Source organism: Grammomys surdaster, unplaced genomic scaffold (assembly GCF_004785775.1).
Source record: "Grammomys surdaster isolate TR1022 unplaced genomic scaffold, NIH_TR_1.0 327, whole genome shotgun sequence".
In the NCBI taxonomy this organism is placed as follows: Eukaryota; Metazoa; Chordata; class Mammalia; order Rodentia; family Muridae; genus Grammomys; species Grammomys surdaster.
The window spans coordinates 86,376-112,002 of record NW_021604746.1 but is presented as its reverse complement, the minus strand read 5'-3'; the positions used below and the strand labels follow the sequence as shown (position 1 = coordinate 112,002).

The window sequence follows — 25,627 nt, the reverse complement described above, 5'->3', positions numbered from 1 at the left end:
TTGGGCTGATCTGGAATCATACTGGGATAGCTCAAGCATTGCAACATTTTCCTAGGATTGTTCTGTACCTAGGGAATGTGTGCATCAGTGCAAATTCTCAGCTTGTCTTTACTATTTCTCTGAAGAACATTGTGGGAAATTAAAGGTCATGAAGTTTGGATCAACAATGTAAGCCAGTTTCAGAAATAATGTAAATTTTACATTATATCCCCTTCCATCTGTGTAAATCTTCTTTACATCTTCTAGTTAGTATTTAATTCAGTTCCTTCAGTGAGTCAAACGATTCATGGTAGACACCTTTCATCTGCTTGGTTAGTTCATTAAAGGAAGTTTTCTTTAGTCTTCTCTTCCCCTCTCATTTTTATTTATTATTCAGTTTTTAATTTAAATTGATATATTTTATGAGTGTTTTGCTTGCATAAATGACTAAACATCATGTGCATCCTAGAGTCGGAGTGATGGACAGTTGGAAGCCACAGTATGGAGTCTGGGAATGGAAACTGAGTCTCCAAAAGAATAACAGGTACTTGTAACCACTGAGCCATCTTTCTAGCCCTCTATTAAGTTTTATTTATGTGAGTTGCAATAATAGGAACTGTTGTATAGTTATTCTATTTTATTTACATACTGATATCCAAAATCGTGACTTTACACAGCATTTAATATTTCTTATCTTTGCTTGTTTTAAAAACACCATTTATGCTGTATTTAACATTAGTCTAGGCCATGTACTTTGTGCTATGGAAGATACAAAGACCCGTAGTCATCATTCTGGTTTTTTTCTTTTTTCTTTTATGAGCATTGGTGCTTTCCCTGCATGTATGTCTGTGTGAGGATGTCAGACCCTCTGGAATAGAGCTACAGACAGATGGGAGCTGCCATGTGGGTGCTGGGAAATGAACCTGGGTCCTCTGGAAAAGCAGCCTGTCTCCCAACTGTTGAGGCATCTCTCCAGATCCCATTTAATATTTCTTAATAATTTAATTTAATAATAATTTAATTTCTTTAATTGTCACATGTTTATATGTATTCCTAAACATAAAAGTACAACCTACTCAGTCTGTATGTTTTCAGGAATGTGTATTTGGTATTGGATAACCATTCAAGTATACTATTCTCTGGGGAAGACTATCTTTCCAGTTCTCAGAATTCCTTAGTGTTTCACTAGGTTTTGAAGCATAGTGAGCTTTCTCGCTCCCATGTGCCTTAGTGCAGAAGTTCTGTTGCTGATGTGACAGTTGGACTGAGCATCACAACTCTGCATTTTGACTGACTGTGGTTTTCTGTAATAATCTTCATGTGTTCCAGAAAGAACTTTCCTTGATGAGTGGTGAAGATTTCATTTATCTCTGGCAATTAGAATAAATATTTAGGTTGTAGTTAGGAATTATGCTGATTTAGTAAAGTAGTGGTTGCAAGTTTTCCTCCAAGATCTGTGACTTGACTGATTCTAGAGAAATGAGAAAGCATCAGGGTGGGGTGGGAGTAGGGCAGGTATTGTAAGAGCCAGAGGAACAGGAGGTTTGCTATGAGATTGTGTCTCCTAGAAATGTCAGAGAAGCTACATGCATGAATCATGGTTGCCTATACATGAGCAAAACAAGGACAACACCAAGAGACGTGATTTCACTCTTGTTGAGAGGGTCTTAAGTCAATAAGAATGCTGTTGGTTGCCAGTAGGGTATGTGTGCCACTCTTGCATCCTCGGAGTTATGGTGCAGTGCAGATCACTGTTATGGTTCATAGGTGTCATGTTTATGGCTTCCTCTTTGTAAGGGTTGCCATGTTGTCTTCTGGTACCATGAAAGTTAGCCCCTAGCAGGGATGAGTCTCAAGTCTTCTGTGTTCTGTGTCTGAGATGCCTGGCTTCTTAAACATTGAGGACTCTCTGGTTATGACTGGGAGGCAACCATGGGCAACAGCAATAACCTGTAATTTTGGGGAGTCTCTTGAACTGCTGTAACCAATAACTTCAAAGCAGATATCTCATGCCTTGTGTAAGCGTTTTTTTAGAAAATCTATGGCTCTTCCTGGGGACATTATCATTAACTTTTCATTTACACGCTAAATGTATATGAATACTCAGACTTTTGTCTATTATAACCATTATTTGCTGGGTGGATATTAGTATGATTCCTTATGACTTTTTAGACATCTTACTGTTATTTTACTGTCCTTCTTCTGGGTTTATATATGTCCTTTTTCCCATAATTAAATCTACTCCACTGTTATTCCATTTCCCCTCTTTAGATTGTTTCTTTCCTGTTATTCCATTATGTTTTACTCCCCTACATCCCACCGTGGTCCATTTTTGCTTGTCTGGTTACTATAGTTATTCTAGGTTGTAAACTCTGAATATTCGGGACTACGAACTTCCTATGAAAGAGAACATGCAGTGTCTTTCTTTCTGGGCATGGGTTACTCCAATCAGTATGATCTTTTCTAGGTTATCAATTTACCTTCAATACTCGTGGTTTCACTTTTCTTTACAGCTCAATAATATTTCATTGTGTATATGCACCACATTTTCACTATCCATTTGTCAATTGCAGGACATTTAGGGTCTTCCCATTTTGTAGCAACTATGAACATGGGTCAGTCTGTTATCTGTAGAGTAAGACATTGAGTCTTTTGAGCATATGTAAAAGAGTGGAAAAGCTGAATCACATGCTAGATTTATTTAACTTGAGAGTTTGCTTATTTAATTGAGGATTTCCATATTGACATCCACAGTGGCTAGATTTTGTTGGTTTTCTATTCCTAATGCTTTTGTTATTTATGTTGTGACTGGTTGGATTCTTGGCAGTATTCTTCCTTCTCTGTAAGTATTAGTGTCTTCCTGTCTTGGCCATATATGCTTACTTTCTAGATCTCCTATATTTATCTATTTTTACATATAATTTATTATTTCTCATGTCCTTATAGATAATTTCTCTGTTTCTTCTGTATGCATTTTGTCTCTAATTTATTACATGCTATGCTGCTTTAGTGAAATAAATGGTGTTATTTGTGACTATCTTCCAATGCACTTATGTCTCCATCAATTTAAAGAAACTATTTTTCTGGGTACAACAATATTGTTGATGGAGATTTCTCTCTCCAAGCTTAAAATGTAGTTCCATGCTGTCCTGATTTGGGGATTATTACCCAAATAATATTAATATTATAATATTACTACCAGGACACCTGGTAGTATTGTAGTGCTTTGATCTGTTTATGTGGTGTGACACTGTTCTTTAATAGATTTCAGTATTGCTTTTTTTCCTTTTTCACCCCTTATATTAAAGGGCTACAGACTGGCAATTCATTGTTCCAAAAAGAAAAACTCAAAGAAGAGAAATGGAAAGAAATGGATAATTCTCCAGTAAACATGTCCCAGGTCAGTGGTCATATCTATTTCTTTTTGTAGAAATGTTATATTTTCAGACGTCACAAATCTTCAATTTTCAGATTCTCATAAGTTTTTAACCTTACTATTTAAAAGGCATTGCAAACGAAGAACAAAAAAATTCATATACTGAAATTTGTCAGAGCCAAAGACTATACAGCTTAATGCACTTTTTTTGCAGTTAGAGTAGACATGGGAACAGAAGCTCTGGAGCCTCAGATGTGATTTTATGTTTTATGTTTTCACTATCAAATATATTTTGATGAACTGATTCTACACCAAAAAAAAAGAAGAAAACAAAATGTGTCAAAATTAAAACTAGAAAAGTGTCTTGTCCTGCAGGACATTAAACAGGGGTCCGGGGAGGTCACCTGAAAGAGAGTGGAGGTGGGGGGAGCAGGCAAAGACAAAAGGAATGACGACCTGTCTATAATCTGATCAGATCATAATTTTTACTTTTGCACACACAGGTTATATACACAAAAAAAAGCAGGATGTGGGGAAGGGGATGACGCAGGAGTGTAGGTGTTCAGGGGGAGTACAGATCTCTTCCAGAACAGAGTGTCAGCTGGGTGAAGGTTCAGGGGACAGACCACTATGACTCCGCCTATGATTCACTTGTCTTTATCTAAGTTGGTACTATCCACCATCTACAAGGCCTTATGACTAGGCTTGGCAGCCTTCCCCCAAAGCTGTCTGTTTACAATAACTCCCAGCTGTTTCAGTGATTTTCCACAGAGACCCAAGACTTAGTGCTAGCAGGCATGTATGTCAGGCCTATTGCTGATTTTAGGCCTTCAGTGTGTAAGCAGGGCTGCTCCCGACAGAAAAGCAATTAGCGTTATCTCTTTTTTCATAACTGGTGATCATTATCTGCATTCAGTCCTATCTCAACCCCTGATATTTAACCTTTCTTGTTCTCTTTTCTCCATGTTCTGTCATGCTCACATGTGCATTGTTTTCATAAACAAGTATTATTGTATGGATTCTGTATATGAGGGAAAACGTGGCTTCTTCCTTCTGGCAATGTATGCCCTCACTTAATAGTACACATTCTAAGTCCATCCATTCTTCTGCATGTCTCTATTTCATTTTTCTTTTCAGCTGAATAACATATATATATATATATATAAATTTTATTATCTATTCTCTCCTTGATAGACAATTATGTTGATTACAATTCTTTTCCATGGTGAATATTGTAGCAGTAAATATGAGTAAAAATGAGGTGTAAATATCTCTATAGGTGTGTGTGAAGTTCTAGAGGTGTATGGCCAGGGATAAAATTACATTTATACATCTGTTCTATCTTTAATTGTTAATAATCTTCAAATTGAATTCTACTAGAGTATATTAATTTACACTTCCTTACACACACACCAACAGTGAATCAATCTTCCTTTCTCTTCACATCTTCTGTAACATTTATTGTGTCAAGTTGATTGATGACAGCTATTCTGCCAGGGGTGAGGCACCATTTCAAAGTAGTTTTACTTTACATTTCTATGGTAGTATTTTAGGGATTTTGAACTCCTTTTGTAGTATTTATTGGCCATTTGTGTTTCCCTCTTCTCAAAGTATCTTTTCAGTTCATTTCCCCATTTGTTGACTTGAACTTTTATTTCCTTGAAATATAATTTCTGTAACTCTTGGTAAATTCTAGATATGAGCCCCTATCCAGAGTGTCACTTTCATTCTGTGGGTGTCTGTGTGCCCTGCTGATTATTCCCTTTGATGGACAGAAATTTTATATTCATGTTGTCCCATCTGTTGATACTTGGGGTTATTTCCTGTGCTTTTAATCAACAAGTTCTTGCCTGTCCCAATATCCTGATGGGTATTTTCTGGATTTCAGTGCTTCTGGTTTTAAATAAGATTTTTTGATCTATTTAGAAAGGATATTTGTACAAAGTGAAAAATAAGAGTTTAAGTTCATTTTCCTGCTGAACCCAGTTTTGCCAGCACCATTTGTTGAAAAGGCCATATTTTTCTAATGTATCTTTTTTCTTCCTTTGTCAAATATTTAGTAAGTATGTCTTTCTGGTTTTCTTTCTAGGTCTTCTATCCTATTCTATTATCCTCCTATCTGTTTTTATTTCCATACCAGATTGCCTTTATAACTACAGCTATACAACATAATTCCATAATTTCACATATACTATAGAACTTTTCTCAATTCTTTCCCCCTACCTCATTTTTTCAGGAGTAAACATCCCCTATGGACTTATGACTTGTAATTTTGAAAATATTTCCATTGTGATACATGAACAAAAACAGTATGTTGGGGCTAGGTGGTGGTGGCATGTGCCTTTAATCCCAGCACCCGAGAAGCAGGTATATCCCCATGAGTTCAAGGCCAGACTGGTCCACAAAGTGAGTTCCAGGCATGCCAAGGCTATATGGAGAAACCGAGTCTCAAAAAATTTTTAATGTGCGTGTGTGTGTCCAATTATAGAGAATAGACTATGCCCTTATATAGTATGTGCCATGTAAGTTCCATTTGTAGGATCTGTCACATTTCCCTTGATCATGGTTATACAAATGCGTCTTGAAACACATGGACTAGTTTCCACAACATCTTAGAATTGTTTGGAATTAAGATCGCCTTATATGTTGGATCTTAATAATAAATACTTGGTTCCTATTAGTCAAAATTTAAACACACTAGAGAATGCAGGTCATGGCTGGCATACGTGGCTTGATCTTGCCATGAAATTGTTCTTGAGTGTGGATTCAGGATGTAGTCTACCTACATTCTCTTTGGTACTTAATATCTCGATAGTGATAATGTATCTGTTTGTTGACACCTCATGTCTGTTTGTCTCAGGAGAACTGCTGCTCAGATCACTCACTTGGTAGGGATGTTCAGTGGTAACTTCCAAATTAGAGAAATCAGTTCTCGTTCCCCCCCCTCTCTCCCCCCCCCCCAAGCATTATCCCACTGTACTGACCTTTCTGTTTTGGACTCATTATGTAGCATTATGTGGAATGCATTCACAAAAAATATTTTCAAGAGCCAGGTGGTGATGGCAATCCCAGCACTCAGGAGGCAGAGGCAGGAAGATGTGTCTGGGTTCCAGGCCAGTATGGTCTACAGAGGGAGTTTCAGCACAGCCTGGGATGACCAAAGAAACTGTGCCTAAAAAACAAAATTAGAAACGAAATATCTTGAAGGCCTTGACGGATTGGTACTCATAAGCCATCACATTTGAACCTTCCTCATGGTTGCATTGCTTTAGTCAACGTCTCTACCTTGAAGCTGCAGTGTGTTAAAGTGGAGATTTTGGAAGTGGTTTACATTTCTATCTGTGATTCATGGAATAGTCCGAATATGTCACCACTTTGCATTTTTATAGGAATGACAAAAGAATCATAAACACTACTAACTAAAATCTGTTAGATGGGACAGCTTAAGTACTAAAGAACACACTGAGAACTTCAAAATCAGACAGAGGAGGTTAGATTTTCTCCTGAGCCATGCTTCTGAGCTATATTATATTTACAAAGCACTGAAAGTGACTAATTTTCACACAAGTTAATATATTTATTTACTCACAGGAAACCTATGCCACTTCTGGATGTATCCAAAGTTATTACCGTTACATGTTCATGCTTACCTGAAACTTAAACATTATTTGATGAACACATGTGATATAAAAGAATTGGGGCATTGTTAAATGTTTGCCTAGGGTTGGGGTAGGAAGAAAGGAGGAAGAATGGGTAGGTTAACCAAACAGGATATATGAAGAAGTCTTATGAAATCCCACGTTCAGCAAGTTAGACTTTGCTGATTCCCAGCTTTAGTTTTCACTGGTTCTTTATCTGTGACAAGTAGATGTCCGTCATCTTTTCCTCGGGAATAGCGTCACGTATTAGTGCTAAAATTGGGTCACACAGTAGTTTTCATACTTACATATATTCCTGTTTAGAACATCTATACTGATTTCAAAAGTTGATTCTCTAGTTCTCCTGCAGATGTGTATGATCCCCTTTTACCAGATTTATAACATCTGTTATCATTTCTATTCCTAATGATGGTCATTGTAGCTAGAGTAGCATGGAAGCGTAAGGAAGTCCTAGTATGCATTTTCCTGATAACCTCCTTTCTTTATTTTGATTTTAGTTTGGGTTCGTTTTTGTTTGTTTGTTTGTTTGTTTTTCTGGGGTTTTTTTGCTGTTGTTTTTCTTTTCATTTTTTTTACTATTTTAATTTTGAGATTATTATATAATTACATCATTTCTCCTTTCCTTTTCCTCCCACAATGCTCACACATACCCCTTCTTGATCTCTTTCTAACTCATGGCCTCCTTTCCTATTAATTATTATTGCATATATGTGTGTGTATGTGTGTGTAGACATTTCTCAATTTCATCTATACAAGCAATATATTGTTACTTGTATGTATGTTTTCAAGGATGTCCATTTGGTATTGAATAACCAGTTGGTGTGCTCTTCCTTGGAGGAGACTGTTCTCTTGTTCCCAGCATTCCCCAGTTGCCTGTAGGCTTGAGGCTTTGTGGATTTTCCCCCAACCATTTTGGCAAGTCCATTGTCCATGCTCAGCTTCTGTTGGGGAGGCCATGTTGGTGAGATTTTATAGATATAGCTTCTGGCATTACTAGGAAAACAATCTCCCAACACACTCCCTGATCCTTTGGCTCTTAGAGTCTTTTTTATCTCCTCTTCAAAACGATTCCTTGGGCCTTACATGCAGATTGTTTTGTAGAGGGGCTGGCCTCTACTACTCTGCATTTTGATTAGCTGTAGTGTTGATAGTTGTGGGGTTTTTGTTGCAAAGAGATGTTTTCTTGATGATGGGTGAAGACTATACTTATCTGTACGTGCAAGGAAAAGTGTTTAGATTCTTGTTAAGGATTATGCTAGTTTATTAAACATGTGGTTGTATGTTTTCAACTAATATTCATGACTTCACCAGTTCTGAGTAAGTAGCAAGATTTACAGTAACATACATGGTTTCCCTTTTAAGAAGGTCCGAAGTCCAATTAGAGAGCTATTGTTTACCACCAAGGTATGACTGTCGCTACTGCACTCTTAGGGTTATCATGCTATGATGATCATTGATGTGATTTGTGGGCATCAGAGGTAGCTAGGGTTGTTGATTGATTACCTCCTTTGGAAGCTTGCATAGTGCCAGAAGTTCCCATGAAGCTATTCTTTATGGAGGAGTTAGCTTTATTTTTATAAAAGTTATCTCTGCATATTGCCAGCTTTCCCTAGACTCACTATATAGTTCAGGCTGGCCTTGATCTCAGAGTTCACTTGCTTCTGCCTCCTGAGTGGTGGTTTTGAAGGCTTGAATTGCCTTGATCAACTGTATATGACTTTTGCTATCATATCTTGGCAATTACCCATGATAACTCCGCAGCCTACTTGATAGCCATAAGTGAACAGGTACATCTTATTTATGCCTATTGACATTAAAGATTTCTAGTCCACCGAATTGGAAACTTTTGTAAATAGATGAATTTCCAGGTGCATATACCATACCAAATTCAAACAACATAATAATAATATAAACAGAGCTACCAGTAGCAATGAGACTGAAGCAGGAAAAAATGTCCCCCCCCTAAAAATAATCCCAGGACCAGATTGACAAGATTCTAGCAGAACTGCAAAGAACTTAACAGCAAAGATACTTAACATTTAATACTTCTTGCCAGAAAAAAAGGAACTGTCCTGACTCTTAGTAGTTAGTACCTGGTATTAAACCAGGTAATGATACATCCAAAAAGAAATTACAGAGTGATGTGGCCATGTAGAAAATTTGTTATTATTCGCTAATTTACACATGCATATGTATTCATACAGTGTCTGTATATATACATACTGTATGTATGTGCATATATACATATATATGTCTTGAATGTGTATAATATGTGTGTATAAGCACACACACATACACATATGTATACACACACTCAAATACTGCCCAATCTCACTTACCTCTGTGCTATTCTGGTCCTCAATTCCAGCAATCACTCTACTGTGTTCATCTCTATTCATACTGAATGGGAACAACTGAGATTGAGACTGTGGGTTTGGAGCTATGTGCTGGAGCCTGATGTGCTCCGCCGAGGATAACAACTAAAGGCAGTGATTCTTCTCCTACAGTCTATCCCTAGCAAAGGTTACTTTACTGAGAGGTAAAGTGAGCCGCTCCCTTTCCTGGACGGATTGTGGTCTTCTCTGAAGTCAGTGCACGAAAGTCCAGTTGCTGTTGGAGACTGATCACAGTAGTTGTATGGAGTTTAGAGAATGGCCTGTCTTTGCCCCTTTCCCTTCTTACTTCCAGACCAATTCTTCTTCCTCAGTGTTCCCAGAGCTAGAGATGGAATGGTGTAACTGACATGTTTAGGGCTGGGCCCCCATACCTTACTTATTTTCTGTACCGACAACCAAAAGTGTCTGCATTCACCACTGCATTTTTTTTCCAAAGAAATTTTCTGTTTTTTGTTTTGTTTTGTTTTCTCAAAGCACCTTTAATCTGAGTCACAGACTTAACTCCCTCTGAGTTACTGAAATGAGAAAACCACCACCTAGTGGTAAAAGCAGTAAACCGCGGGATGAATTCCGTCATAGGCTTTTAGCAAAGGGCTGACGAGTTGATTTTTGATACATCTATTTCTCTTCAAAATCCAAGTTCCTCAAATAATCTGTCCCCAGCTAACAATTGTAGTATTTGGTTTTGGCTTGTCATTTTGTGTGTGTGTTGGATATCGGACTCTGGCATCTGAATTTACCCTGTTATTGTTTGATGTATGTAGCCCATAGGCTGGTAGTCAAGTCGAGGTGTTAGGCTAGCCTGCATCTAACCCGGGAGGAGGGGGGGAGCGCAGGTACTGGGGTGCAGTGTCCTACTAGATCCGGTTCTGGTCTAGGATGGCAGTGGTCATGGGATGGCTGTTCAGAGCAGATCCAGAGCAGCCTGACATCTGGAGCGGTGTGGAAGGCAGCCTGAGACACAGTGGGAGGGACCAGTCTCCACGGGGCGGGGAAACTGGTCTAGATAAAAGGAGTGATGAGAAAAACAAAGCCTTCTAGGAAGGCCTGGAAAACTCAATTGGACTGGGTATTTGAACCGGTGGGCTGGGTCAGAGAACCTACGTAACCGGAACCTGTCTATAATAGGCGGACCCAAAGGTGGCTCCAAGGACCACAGGAGGGAGGGGCCGGAAAACCCTCCGTTCCCTGATGGACCGCAGGGAAATCTTTGTTTGAGGGTTGGGTGGCCGACACTGGCCATAGTTTCACGTGGATGTGAAAACTTACTGCAGCAACGGGAGCCTTGTGGGGCGGTCTGGAGAGTCACCAGTCAGCACACAGTGGCAGGAACCGCAGCCCAGCGGTCCAAGAAACTCCCAGGTCAGTGGAGCTGTAGTGAAACAGGTAGGAACTGGACCAGGGGCTTGTTAAGTTCTCTATTTCTTATAAGGATACCGCTTTCACAATTCTGGTGAAGGGTAATACCCTTGAAGATAAGTTTGAGAACGTATGAAATGGGACAAATGCTGATTTTATCATTTATATGTGATTTACAGAATATTCTCATAAATGTATCTCTTAGACTAATTGAATTTATGTGTTGACGTTTGCAAAGTTCTTTTTGCTGTTATGCAAAAACTAAAACCGTTTAAATTGAAACATTTCTAACAATACTGATCTACTCCTTTCTTATTCAAGAGAGTGCCATTTGACATACAGATTTTGAGGTCCCAGAGAGCTTGTTAACTATCAGATCGGTAAGGAGTAGCTGCAGATTTTGATCAGGTTTTTGCTTGTTTGTTTTTGTTTTGTCAAGCTATACAGTTATGGCTGAAAATTTTAACAATTATTAAGTGAAGTTTTTACTCACTGCTAATTTTGCATTTGAAATGCATAGACTCTGATGTAAATATAACAAATGTGTGTTTTTAAGTTGAGGTTTTAAGGCACACCTCATGAGTCCAGAACAGTGCATGTATGTTGTATGTGAGGATATCAGGCCACACTGTTTTCATTAGAAAACAATATATATTAGGACAAAGTTAGAAAGCATCTTTTCTGGTGCAAGAAACACACTCTGACAATGGACAAATGGCCAAACTCTTGCTTTTTAATTTCAGGGATGTTGACATGCAGTGATGTGACTGTGAACTTCTCTCAGGAAGAGGGTGAAAAGCCTGGACACCACTCATAGGGTTTTGTACTGAGACTGAACATTGCAGAATTGCAGCAGTCCTGTTTCTGTGGGTGACAGTAGTTTCTTGCAGTCTTCCTCGATCCTTCTCAGGGTTCCTGAGGAAATGACTCTGCATGTGTTTAACTCTCTGTGAATGAGTCTCACATCTCACAGAAGAAAGTGACAGCCTCAGAGGAAAAGTCAAAGCTTTCATGAAATTTCATCTGTTCTTCATGTTTGTACTTTTGGGAGGTGTAAGGCTTATTTCACTTTTGTTCAATGGTGAAATCAAATACTCAGTGGTGTGTAATATCACTCCAGTAATATAGATCCATTTCTTCCCTTGAGTTTTGGTTGAGCTATGATTAGAAGTAGGATTCAAATTATGGAAACTCAAAATGCTACCTAAATATTTTCAGCATGCTGACCCTATATAACAGTTGGGAGATCATTTGTAGAACTCTCTGTTCCCATTTCTGTATTTCTACTGAGCACAGTACTTTATTAGACATCCTGGTACTTACTGAAGAATCTGTTTCTCCTATACAGGGCTTATACTTTTCAGCCACACCTGCTCATCATTGAAGTGTCCTGGAAGGAGGAGAGAAAGGCAACAGTAGCAAAGGATCCAGGTATGTTGTAGAATTGACAAAGGGGTAGAAAGGGGTTCAAGTGACAGTGGAAATGGGACGTGAAGTCAGTTTTGCCACATTCTGTTGTAGAAATGACTCTGGAGAATTCCACTGAGAATAATCTCCTCAGGATTATCCTATTGTAAATGTTAGAACATTTTCTATGTACGAATAAATACTAGGAACAATTACAATTTGATTTTGATTGTGAGTGATGCTATCTCTCTTCCATTCGTATTGCTGATCATGTATTTATACCAATATTAAATGGTTTTCCTTTCTATAATTTTAATGTAGTGCTTCATTAGGACACTTGATGCCTTTAGGTTTTTTCTGCTTCAAAATTTGGGGGCTTACTGCATTTTCTTTGGTTTTAAATCTTTTCAAGTTAATTTCTCCATTCCATAAAATAATACCAGTGGGAATTTGACAAGCATTGCTTGGCACTGTCTATTATTATCTGGATTATTAAACTCCATCTTCATTGTCTTCCCATTGCTCTCTTCTGTTATGAGTCTTCATGACGGTACTCAACAATTTGCATAGCTAAAATTTTAATGTATTTTGAAATCACCTCTAGGTTTGATCCTTCTCTCATAATTTTTGAAGTCTATGGTTTCTCGTAAGTTTGTGCATTTTAGTATTATTTTCTGTGTTTCCATAAAAATAAGTGTAAGATTTTGGTATAGAGTGCTTAGAATATTTATAGTACACAGACCTCCTCTACATTGTCTTTCTGTTTGAATTAGCACATTATAGCACTGTGTCTTTTAATGTATTCTGTTTCCTCTCTGCTAATGGTATCTGTGTTTCAGATTCAGAGAAGAGAGTTTTTAAAACATTGATATTTGTTAATTTTTTTTTAATTCTGGTACTTCTAGAACACAGCCACATTGGCGAGCATCTCTTGAAGTTAGACAGTTCTGCCTGGGAATCTCCAACTGTTATATGGTTGATTTTTGTGGATACCTGCTAGACAATTGGTTTTCTGTCTGATTTCATTGTGCCTTGAAGATTGGTGGATGTTGACACTTCCCTGCATCACTGTCTATTTTCTCCCTATAATTCTACATTGATTGCTTCTTGTATTTGGACAATTTTGTGAAATGCATTCATATCGAATGCAATCGTGTTTGTCAGTTTGTGTTCTTTTGCCATGATATGTAGTTCTGTTCATGAACAAGTTCCCTGTGTCCACATATGGACATATTTCTATTCTCTGTTACTATGCAAGTTTCATTGTTTTAGATCATACACGACAGTCTGTGATCCATTGTACACTGGGAGAGAATTGGACCCAGGATCATACTTCTGTGTGGATAGATACGTTTCCCAACATCATTAGTTGACAAAGCTGCCTATTATGCAACACGCATGTGGTATTTTGGTGATTCACATGGTCATTGCTATTAGTCTAGTTCTCAATCTGCTGCTCTGTTTCCCTGGGCTGTGTGTCTACTCATCTGCCACTCCCATAGTGCTGTATGGCTCTGCAGTGTCATCTAGAATCAAAGCTAGGATAACTTAGGCTCTGCTCTGTACTCTCAGGGTGTCTGAGCTTCCGTGGAAATTTGTAAGAGTCTCTAGTGTATCCGTGAGGTATATGAAGGGGAATTTGATTGTCGTGGAGTTGGAGTTAATCATACCAATCTCTTTCATTAGAATTGTAATTTTCAAAGTACTATATGTCCTGTTACATGAGCATGGAAATTCTTCCCATCTTCAAGTATTTTTTTTCAGTTCCTTCAACAAATTAAAGAGTTCATTTTAGAGGACTTTATTTTGCTTGTTTACGTTTTTGAGTTCCTTTTTTTCCCATTAGAGAAATGTATTTTTAAGCCAGGAGTAGTGCTGTATACCTTTAATCCCAGCATCTGGAGGCAGGGGCAGGTGGGTTTCTGTGACTTTGATGCCAACCTGAGAGTTCCAGGACAGCCAGGCTGTTACCCATAGAAATCCTGTTGTGGACAGGGATGGGGGTTGGGGGTAGGGGAGTTCTCTTTAATATTATTTAAATGGCAGTAATTACAGTACAAGGGTTTTATAATTGGATGATTGTATAAATGATTAAAATTTTGCTTCTAAATAGGTATTGGTATTTCCTATCATTTACGTTTTTACAAATTTTATAATGATTAATTTTGATATTTAATCATTGCATATTGAGTGTACTGTGATCACAGTTGCTCCTCACTGTTATCTATGATTTTATCACCTTCCCTACTATTCCTGGGTATCCATAGTCACTTCCCAATTATTCCCTTTTATTTCATGTGCCTTTTGTGCCAATCTTGAACGAGTAGCTAGAGTGTCGTTTGTGTGCATAATTCCAGCTGCTATGTATTATGACAGTACAGTTTTCCGTACATCACCTCCCTATCCTCTGTTTCTTACAGTCTTCCTCCTTCTTCTGTAGTATCCCCTGAGATTTGGAGTTTGTAATGTAGGTTTCCTACCACAGGCTTTGCAGTTAGTGATCTCTGAAATAACTGTTTCATGTTGTTAAACAAGGTTTCTCTGTCCTGGGTTAAAAGCAGCACTAGGCTATGAGTACAAACAGAATGAGCTAAAGGCCAGTGTGAGTATTTGTACATATAGCAAAAAGTCAAGAATGGATTCTTTCCTAGGGCCTGCCTCTTCCCAGTCATAGGCTTTTGGCCAGCTTTCCAGTGATATCCGTCTGTTTCTTAATGTGGAGCCGGCTACAAATCCAACCAGAAAGTCTTCGTTAGCTACAAAATAGTCTTGGCACTGTTACACTGGTGTTCAGCAGGTAGGGATTTTAGCATCCAGGGTTCACTTCTGGGTATGGGCTCTTTTGCCACAGCAACCCGCACAACACAATTTGGGAATATGAGTGCTACCACCAGGAAGTCCAAGATATTTGTAGAGACTGTGAGTGGTCTGCTGATGTCTTAGCATCTTCTTGTAGGTATGTAAAATTTCAAGTGATGCTGTATGTGAATTTTATAGCTTATTAAGAGGGCTGTCAGATCTGAGCTTTCTCATGGAACAGTATAAAGTTTTTGAATTTCAGAATTCATTTTCCTTCATGTAGGGGTAACTTGCATTTGACTTTCTATATTGACCCCTGTAAGTTTTTCTCCTTCTTTGTCTGAATAACAGTTGATACACTGTTGAGTTGGTGTGGAAGAAATGGACACCTTTGTCTCTGTCCCGATTAGAGAGGAATGATTCCAGTTTTCCTCACTGAGTGCAATGTTGTTGTGCCTTCTAGTGTTTATGATGTTAAGGTATGTGTCTTTAGAGCTTTTATAATGGATAAATGTGGTATTTTGCCACAGGTCTTTTATGGCTCTATTGACATAATCATGCTTCTTCTCTCACTGAATGTAGTTATTTGCTGTGTTTCTGAAACACTTACACCCCTGGTATGAAGTCAGCCTGAACTCTACTTCTGTATAGTTCAGTGAGAGTGTCTGGATTGATTTCTACCCTGACAACTGATCTATGCTTCGCTTGTCCTTATCTGCTTTGAGTATCAAGATCTAAAGCAGCTTTGTAATGATATGGTGTTCCTTTAGAGAATGCAATGTTGAATCTATCTAGTCCTGGAATATTTTTAGAATAAATTATTAGTGCTTAAATCCCAGTATTTGTATAAGATCTACTCTAGTTTTATAACAGAGAAGATTGTTTCTAGGAATTATCATTTTCTTCTACATTTCTAGTTTCTTTGGAATGACTTTCTACAGCACTCCATAAAGTAATACAGGGTGTCTATTGTTATGCCCCCTTTCAGCTCTAATTCCATTGCTTAGGGATTTACTCTCTTAGCTGGGATTAGGTAAAGCATGTTTTGTCAGAACTTTTGTTTCTCGATAGAAACAAGTCTGTTACATACATAAGTCTGTTCAGTGTGTCACTATTACATTAATTTCTACAAAGCATTTCTAATATCTTTACATCATTTTAGATTGACATATTCTTATGATTGTCAGCCCTCAGGTACATAATTAAGGACATACGTCCTCTAAAACCAGAGCTTCTTGCTGCCAAGCTTCTCAGCATGTCTTTGTTACCACAATTCAGTGCAGCTACTTTTCATGACCTCACACTCACCCTGACATGACATTTCAACAAGTTGTCATCAGCGCTTCATGAATTCTGTCTCACTGTTCAGTGATTTAGGTCTTCTCAGTAGTTAATGGAGGAACAGCAAATGAGGGGCTGGAGAAGTAGCTCAGCACTTAAGAGTACTTAAGTGTTGTTCTCAAAGAGATCCTTGGTTCAGTACTCATCATGGATGAGCTAACAGTACAGGAACTAACATAGAGGTGTCTCTACTTGTATTAGAGTTAATGTGGAGCCTGAATATATGACACAGGACAGTTGTCACCTCATACCAAATTGGAAGAGTCAGGAATGATTTCTATGTATGATAAGTAATGTTTGTGCTCATGGGGCCCAGAGCTGGAGACTAGACTGCTCATTGTAATGTGACAACAGAAGATTTATCATATTGACGGTGTAGTTAGGTACGTAGTAGTAACTGTTATGAGGATCCACTCTAATTGTGGACAAATTTATAATTCAGGAAGATGTCAGCACCCAGCATCCCATCAACAAAGAAGTCTGCTATCAGACGCCACAGTTTTCGGATAACCACAGGCCCACAAATCTCAGAGCCTCTTGGCGGTTAAGTAGATGTGATATAGAACGGCCGTGTGCCCATTCTTCAGTACTTCATCTACATAGGTATCATAGGTTGAGTTAAGGGCTCTGTGTCAATTGTGTCCTAAGTCACACCCAACAAGCTCTTTCATGCTGTTCATATGTAAAATGCATCGAAGCCAAACATATTGAGTGACAGTCTCACTGCCACACTCATTTCAGTGCTGTGGTTTGCGGTTGAGCTTCAAGGGTCCTGAAGGTCATGCATAGTCTCTGAGGAGAGTTGGCTGCATGTGGCGTATTCACTGGGAGCTTTTGAGTTGGCTGCATTTCACCTTCATCTCTACACTGCTGTCAAATCCCATGTTGCTGCTGTGAATTTCACTGACCTCATGTGTCCACCTGTAGAGCAGTCACATCCCATGTGCAGTTAGGATTCTCTAGAGGAAAAGAACTGATAGGGTGAATCTGTATATACATACAGAAAGGGATTTTATTAGAGTGGGTTACAGGCAATGGTCTATCTTGTCCAGCCAATAGAAAGGGCAAGTATCCTGTAACTTTTCAGTTCATAAGTCTGTGTGTCTCAGCTGCTCCTCAGTATACAGTGAAATCTTTGTTTTCTAATGACAGACAGAAAGTGGTGGATCTGGATAGGGGGGGGGGTGGGGAGGCATTGGGTGGAGTAAAGGAGGGAAAGTTGTAATCAGGATATATATAATGGTTGTACTGGTTTGAATAGGACTACTCCCTATAAGCTCATGTGTTTGAATACCTGGCCAATGGGGAGTGGCATTATTAGGAGGTATGGCCTTGTTGGAGGAAGTGTGTCACTGTGGGGTGGGCTTTGAGGTCTCATATGCTAAAGCTACAGCCAATATGTCACACAATCTCCTACAGCCTCTGGATACAGATGTAGAACTCTCAGCTCCTTCTCCAGCACCGTGTCAGCCTTTACACTGTCATGCTTCTCTCCAGTCCATCCAATGCACTCTGATGTCGGTGGGCACCAACACTTGCTTGGTACACATTCATACATCTAGGGCAAACATTCATATACATAAAATAGAAATACTGTACAAGTGAATATATACACACACATTGGCTTTTTTGTGTTTTTTCTGTTAATGACAGCCCTTTTTAAACAAATATTCATTAACTTTATTTTGAAGTTATAAAGATATAGGTAATTACTCCCTGGCTCTCCTCTGTTCATCTGTTACTCACATGAAATACCTTATCTCTTTATTCTTGGGGATAATTTCTTTTTGACTGATATGTGTATATTTGCCTTTAATCATTATCTGCAATGACTTGAGTAGAATGACATGTGTTAATTCATGAGTATCTTCAAATGCACTTCTCTGTCAATTTTAAGACATAATTTTTTTCTGGCTGCAATAATATGGTTGGCAGTTACTTTCCGGTATTTAAATATATTTTTCTATTTTCTCCTTGTTTTAGAATTATTCTGATATTATTCTGATGTTTGTGTCTTTTTGTGTGGTTTGACATTGTTCTTTAACAAAGATTAGTGTTAATTTTCGTTTTGCATTTTTTTTATACCTGATGTAAAATGGCAAGAAGGGGCCCAGTCATTGTTCATGAAACAGAAACTCAGAGCAGAGCAACAGGAAGAAATGGCTGCTTCTCCAGTAAGTACATCCCAGGTCCGTGTCATGTTGATGACTCCTCCTCTTCTTCCTCCCCCTCCTCCTCCTTTTCCTTCTCTTCCTTTTCTTCCTCCTCTTCCTTCTAATGAGAATTGTTCTATATTAAAACTTTGGAAGCCTTTATTTCTGTTTCTGATAATGTCATCTGAAGTGTTTGTTTCCCATGAATTTCTTTTTCTCCCAATACTCAAGATTAAGATACATGTCTACTGTGTATCACAGCCTTTTTTCTATTCAGCCCCCTCCAGCCAAACTCTGTGTGTGGGTAACTATTCACAATGAAAATAAGACCTGTGTTTCCATTGTGGTCAAACAAATATGTTGTTGTTTGGTTGCTACAGAGGATGGATTTGTGTACTTATAGGTTAGTTATCAAGGCTTCGTGTGCCATGTAATTCCATCTGAGGGATATACTTAGGTTTCCTTGAACTAGATTTATGAAAGTGCACACTCAAACACCCTAAATTCCTTGCTAAAATCCCCAATAATTTTTTTGGAAAAGGATTCAAAGACATACTCTTTGCTGCCACATGCAGCAAACTCTCCTCAGAGAATATGCATGACCTTCAGGACCTTTGAAGCTCAACTGCAAACCACAGCACTGAAATGAGTGTCACAGTGAGACTGTCACTCAATATGTTTGGTTTTGATGCATTTTGCATATGAACAGCATGAAAGAGCTTGTTGGGTGTGACTTAGGGCACAGTGAACACAGAGCCCTCTAGAGAGTGTTGAAGATGGCAGCAGTATGTGCCTTGGCTATACCTTGAAGTTGATGCTTCCGTGAGGAGATGCAGATTGTAGTCGTTTGTTTCTTTGGCACTTGATATCACACAGTGAGGATGCTGTGCTTGCGTTCGTTGACATCTGGCATCTATTCGTCTCAGGAGAGTTCCTGCTCGTATCATTCACTTGATTCCAATGTTCACTGGTAACTTCCCAAACTAGAGAGATAAGTATTTTCTCTTTGTCTTTTGTCTGTAGTTTCAGACAGCAAACCGTTGTGTAGCCTCTCCTGGTAGTGAGTCTTATGACAGCATGTGGAATATATTAGTAAGAATTTTCTTAATTACTTTGTTCTAATCTCTACCTTTGGAGGAGGAAGGATGTCCCATCATCTCCTTTTTTTTTCTTTTTTTCTTTTGTTGAAGCTACTGTTTTTCAAGGGTGGATATTATGGAAAAAAAAAAAGTCTGTGGTGGACAGATTTACTTTTTTATTTGGGGTGTAGCCCTGGCTGTACTAGAACTTACACAGTAGATCAGGCTGGTCTCACAGAGATCTGCCTACCTCTGCCTCCTAAGTGGAGGGATTAAAGGCATGTACTACCACTGGCCCAAATTTACATTTGTTTTAAATGTTTTAATTTTTTTCTACAGGACAGAATGTTTCAAATTCTGGAAAAACTGCTGTATAGCACACAAAGTTAGACTATGCAGTTAAATTTTATTTTTATTTTATTTCTATGGGTGGTTTTGCCTACATGTAAGTCTATGTACTACTTGCGTGCATGTTGTCCTCATAGGCCAGATGTGGGCAGTGCATCATGGGAAACTGGAGCTACAGGTGGATGTTAGATGCCATCTAAGTTATGAGAATGAAACAAAGGACGTCTGGAAGACTAAGCAGTACTTTTGACTGCTAAGCTATATCTACAGACTATCTAAAAAACATCTGAAAGAATAATTTTCCTGTATCATCTATATCACAAAAATGTCCCTAAATTCTTTTGACACTTTTTACCCATGGTAAAACTCTTAAATTTCTATTACAGGGTCTGTTGACATTCGGGGATGTGGCTTTGGACTTCTCCCAGGATGAGTGGGAATACCTGAACTCTGCTCAGAGGGCTTTGTACATTGATGTGATGTTGGAGAATTACATCAACCTGGTCTCTGTCGGTGAGAACATTTTTCTTACAGAATTCCATTTTTTGTATTTACCTGGTATATAGATGTATAAATTCCCTGATACTGTCTAGAAATTACAAGGAATTAGAAAAATTCTCATAACACAAAAACAAAAGAAACCAAACCAACTAACAACAAACAAAATTTTTCATGGAATTTCATTTTCATTTTCCGAAGTCATCTGAAAAGTCAACAGTTGCTCTTAACTACTAACCCATCTCTCCAGTTCTCTTACAAAGTTGTTTTTTTCCTTCCTTCCCTCCTTCCTTCCCTCCTTCCTTCCTCCCTCCCTCCCTCCCTCTTTCTTTCTTTCCCTCTTTCTTTCTTTCCCTCTTTCCCTCTTTCTCTCTCTGTCTCTTCCTCCCTCCCTCCCTCCCTCTTTCTTTCTTTCTTTCTTTCTTTCTTTCTTTCTTTCTTTCTTTCTTTCTTTCTTTTGTTGTTTTGTTTTTTGCTTTTTTTCCAAGACAGAGTTTCTGTGTGAAGCCTTGGCTGTCCTGGAACTCATTTTGTAGACCAGACTGGCCTTGAACTCAAAGAGATCCACCTGCCTCTGCCTCCTGGTGCTGGAATTAAAGGTGTACCATCATGAACTTGCTATCCCCTCCCACCCAAGTTTTTAGTTAATTGTGTGTAACAAAGATGTGCATTGTAATACACTTAGTAAGTTAAATATTTTCATTTTAGTATTGCAGTAAACTATTCTTCAATGATTTCTGGGGGTAAATGAGATTTACAAAGAGAAAAATATTTTAGATATAATCCTTCATATAGCTCTTTTCCCAAAGTTATTTACTTTTTTTTTAATCATCTAATTCTCCCACCTTCTGGAAGTAGTGCAGTTTAGATAAGAATAAGAATTCTGTTGTCAGTGTGATGGAGATCAAAATGGAGGTTCTCTACATCTATACAACAATGGTGAAAATAAAAAGGCCACTATTGAGAGCTGTTGTAAATAATTATCACTTGTCTTAGAGAACTGAAGCTGACTCGACTATAGAATCTGTTACTCACGAGTCAATCCCTATTATTCCTAACTGTGCTCATTTCCCAGAGAAGCACCACATGTGTGGTAAATATGAGAAGGTCTTGGATCAACACTCAGAGCATATAGTCCGTCAACATGGGAATATCCAAGAGAAGTCTTACAAATATAAGGAGCTTGGCAAAATGATTCATGAGTCCTCTCCATGTACACCTTATAACACAGGTGGTACTGCAGAAAACTGCAACAAGTACAGATGTAACAACCAGGATGCTTCCATTGAATCATCAAACCTAAACAGACATAAAAGTGTACATACTGGAGAAGAACTTTTCAAATATAAAGAGTGTGGCAAATGTTTATGTTCCAACGTTAGTCCAAATCAGAGTATCCACTCTATAAAGATGGAGCACAAGTATAGAGAAAATGATAAGCTTTGGGGTTCTACCCACAGACTTGTACAGCCAAGGACTCATAGTGGAGAGAAAGCACACAATTATGGGACATTCTTTAGGAGTTGCTCAAGCCTCAGTTCACATCAGAGACTTCACACTGGAGAGAAACCATGGAAATGTAAAGAATGTGGTAAGTCCTTTAAGTGGTTGTCTCACCTTAAAACCCATTGCAGAATCCATACTGGAGAGAAACCTTACAAATGTAATGAATGTGATAAAGGCTTTTCCAGGTTATCTAGACTTAAAAGCCATTATAGAACCCATACTGGAGAGAAACCTTACAAATGCAAGGAATGTGGTAAGTGCTTTGCTCGGTTGTCAAGACTTAAAAGCCATTATAGAATCCATACAGGAGAGAAACCTTACAAGTGTAAGGAATGTGGCAAATCTTTTACCCATTGCACAGGTCTTAGTACACATCAGAAAATTCATACTGGGCAGAAACCTCACAAATGCAAAGACTGTGGTAAATCCTTTTATCTGTTGTCAACACTTAAAGAACATTTTAGAGTCCACACTAGAGAGAAACCTTACAAGTGCAAAGAATGTGGTAAGTTCTTCCATTGGTTGTCAGGCCTTAAAAGCCACTACAGAATCCACACTGGAGAGACACCTTACAAATGTAAGGAATGTGACAAGTCATTTTCTCAGTTATCAAGACTTAAAAGCCATTATAGAACCCATACTGGAGAGAAATCTTGCAAATGTTTAGAATGTGACAAATATTTTACCCAATGCACAGCTCTTAAAAGACATCAGAAAATTCATACCGATGAAAAACCCTACAAATGTGAAGAGTGCAGCAAATGTTTTTATGTGTTGTCTCACCTAAAAAGCCACTGCAGAACCCATACTGGAGAGAAACCTTACAAATGTGAGGAATGTGGCAAGTGTTTTTCTCAGTTGTCAAAACTTAAAAACCATTATAGAATCCACACAGGAGAGAAACCTTACAAGTGTAAGGAATGCGACAAATCCTTTACCCACTGCACAGCTCTTAGTACACATCAGAAAATTCATACTGGAGAGAAACCCTACTCATGCAAAGACTGTGGTAAATCCTTTTATCTGTTGTCAAGACTTAAAGAACATTACAGAGTCCACACTGGAGAGAAACCGTACAATTGCAAGGAATGTGGTAAGTTCTTCCATTGGTTGTCAAACCTTAAAAGACATTCCAGAATTCACACTGGAGAGAAACCTTACAAATGTGGAGAATGTGACAAATCATTTACCCACTGCTCAAGTCTTAAAGCTCATCAGAAAATTCATGCTGGGGTGAAACCCTACAAATGTGAAGAGTGTGGCAAGTCTTTTTATTGGTTGTCAAACCTTAAAACCCATTCCAGAATCCACACTGGAGAGAAACCTTACAAATGTGGTGAATGTGAGAAATCCTTTACCCAGCGTTCTCTTCTCACAAAGCACAACAGGATCCATATTGGAGGAAAACATGGACATAGAAACGTGTGAGAACTTTTGATGAATGATTAAATCATAGAAAATACCAAGAGCTTATACTAGTTCATGAGGATAAAATGTAATCAGAAAAGTCAAACCAGAAAGAAACCACAAGAGTGTTCACTGTTGTGAACTCCTCATGTCTTGTGCATTAGAAATTCCATGCTAGAAAACCCATGATATGCATTGGTTTTTGTCAAATCCTTTACCTAGTGTTAAAATTGTAGATACATCTGAAAACTCATCCTGAAGGAAAACCCAAGAAACTCCTTTAGTAAAGACTCCTCTTTTTCTTACCTTCAATATAATCATTTAGGAGTCAAACCATACAGACAGCAAGAGCATGAGAAACATTAAAGAAATAACTTGTGGGTGTGATACATGTACATACATAGCCAGGAAATCCCAAAGAATGTGCAGGGAAAATAATTTTTCAGTACTCAAGAAAATTGGAAAAGTATTTATCCAACTGAAAAGCACCGTGATTCATATAGAAACACTGAGACACAACAGACATTAGCCAAACAACTGTATTGCAAAGAAGGAAACCAAATGCATAAGGGAATTTGTTGTGTACTTGAATGGAGGAGGATATTTCTATTTGAGTAAATATAAAATTCATATTAACATGTGGGTAATGCCACTACTGAAATTTGATGAAATGTAAACACAGTAGGTTTTTTTCACACTCAGATACATCCATGCTGTCTTGCTTACAGATGAGTTTATGATAATGTCTATCAATTGTTGCTGCTTCAGAGCTGATAAATCTGAGACAGGAGTGATGAAGTGAGGTAGCTAATGACTGGTTGCTAATCATCTGGTGACTCCAACCATCTAGGCAGACTCATGATGGCAAATTCAGATTCTCCCTGGGTCCAATCTTCATGCAGGTACTGCACAGACCAAGGCCTTGATGACCTTTTGAGAACTACACTAGTTTATGACAGTGTTCCAGTCCCAGAGAGAATTCTGTCATTGTGTGCCTGTGAAGACCACTTTTTTTTAAACCACTTATCCCCAATTGTTTTCTTCATTGGATCGCTATGTAAAACTCAACCTTTGCAACCTGAGCAGAATCCTGTCTTGGAATCCCTTTGGTTTCAGGAGTTATTCTTCACCTTCATTTGTAACACATGGTGCTTGAAGTGCCCTACTCTGTTGGAGTTCAGTTTTCTTTGTGTGGGCAGAATTCTGAGATCATGGCAGCTTACAGGCACTGGAGCTTGAGGCCTGCTGCTCCTAGCAGTCTACTCTCATAAGGTGTCATCAACATCAGTTGGTCCATGAAGAATTAGTAGTCTACACAAGCTTCAATACTGTAACACAAATGGAGCTGAGCTTTAATTTGCGGAAGGAGGAACACACATGAGGTAAGTATGCTAAGCAATAGGAAAAGAAAAGGGCTATCCTAGCTTTCAATTGGCAGAGGCAGGGGGATCTTAATAGCATATTATAGAAATATCTGAAAAAAAATGATAAACCCAGAGAACTGTTGATCTCTGTTGGGATTTCTTCAATAAAGTTTATGTGAAAAAAATAGAGATATCAGATGAAAGTAAAATCTAATATTTGAGAATATATAGTTGTGTTGAACAATGTACACCATGAAACTCACACCTTTGCTTTTTTTTTAAAATGGTCAATAATAACTGTAGGTTTCCAAATGTTAGTAAAGTAACATTCTTCCTACTATTATCTGCAGTTTTCATAAAACCATATGTATTTTTGAAATGTTCTACAACTCTATGTAAGGTGATTTTTTTAAAAAAATAAATAAAACATCTGTGTTTAATGGTTTTATGTGGAAATTCAGTGAGTAAATGTCTAGCCTCCAACCTGAACCTCTCATTTTATATTAACATATGAGAGATGCAGGATAATTTTCAAGGCTTGATCAAGCACTAGAATGCTTTCATTCAGAATCTTCCCATGGTACTTAAACCTTCAATGATTTGCATAATCTTGTCAAAGTTTATGTTTCATGTTTGAGGCATTATAACAAATGTAACAGAAATTGCCTGGCAGTGAAATTGGAATTCTTATTCATTGTTCTGGAAATTTTCATTACAAACCTCCATGCAGTACTTTCCTTGGTATCTAACCCTTGTCAGCCCCAGCTGAACACAGAGATTTGGCTTTTCCTTTATATTTAAATATATTTGTAAGTATTGGAACTGGAGAGATGTTGAGTGGTTAAGAGCACTGGCTGTTCTAGAGGATCTGGGTTCAATTCCCATCACCTGCGTGGCAGCTCACAAGTGTCTGTTCAAGGGAATCCAACATTCTCAGACAGACATATAGGTAAAAC

General features: G+C 38.2%; 1 protein-coding gene across 1 annotated transcript; it reads left to right on the top strand.

Moving 5' to 3' along the window:
* The first annotated feature begins 500 nt into the window (after positions 1-500).
* Positions 501-25,111, top strand: LOC114630089 (zinc finger protein 883-like). Its single transcript, XM_028778168.1, has 6 exons — positions 501-523; positions 3,288-3,379; positions 12,118-12,200; positions 18,420-18,505; positions 20,283-20,409; positions 21,470-25,111. The coding sequence occupies exons 4-6, from the start codon at positions 18,440-18,442 to the stop codon at positions 23,326-23,328; spliced, it is 2,052 nt and encodes a 683-aa protein (XP_028634001.1). The 5' UTR covers positions 501-523; positions 3,288-3,379; positions 12,118-12,200; positions 18,420-18,439; the 3' UTR covers positions 23,329-25,111.
* The last annotated feature ends 516 nt before the right edge of the window (positions 25,112-25,627 follow it).

Bases quoted from the DNA above. Each gene is read 5' to 3' on its own strand.
- LOC114630089 (XM_028778168.1), top strand. From the start codon at position 18,440: ATGAAACAGAAACTCAGAGCAGAGCAACAGGAAGAAATGGCTGCTTCT. The intron at 18,506-20,282 runs GTCCGTGTCATG...TTTCTATTACAG, and splicing joins CTCCAGTAAGTACATCCCAG to GGTCTGTTGACATTCGGGGA. The intron at 20,410-21,469 runs GTGAGAACATTT...CTCATTTCCCAG, and splicing joins CATCAACCTGGTCTCTGTCG to AGAAGCACCACATGTGTGGT.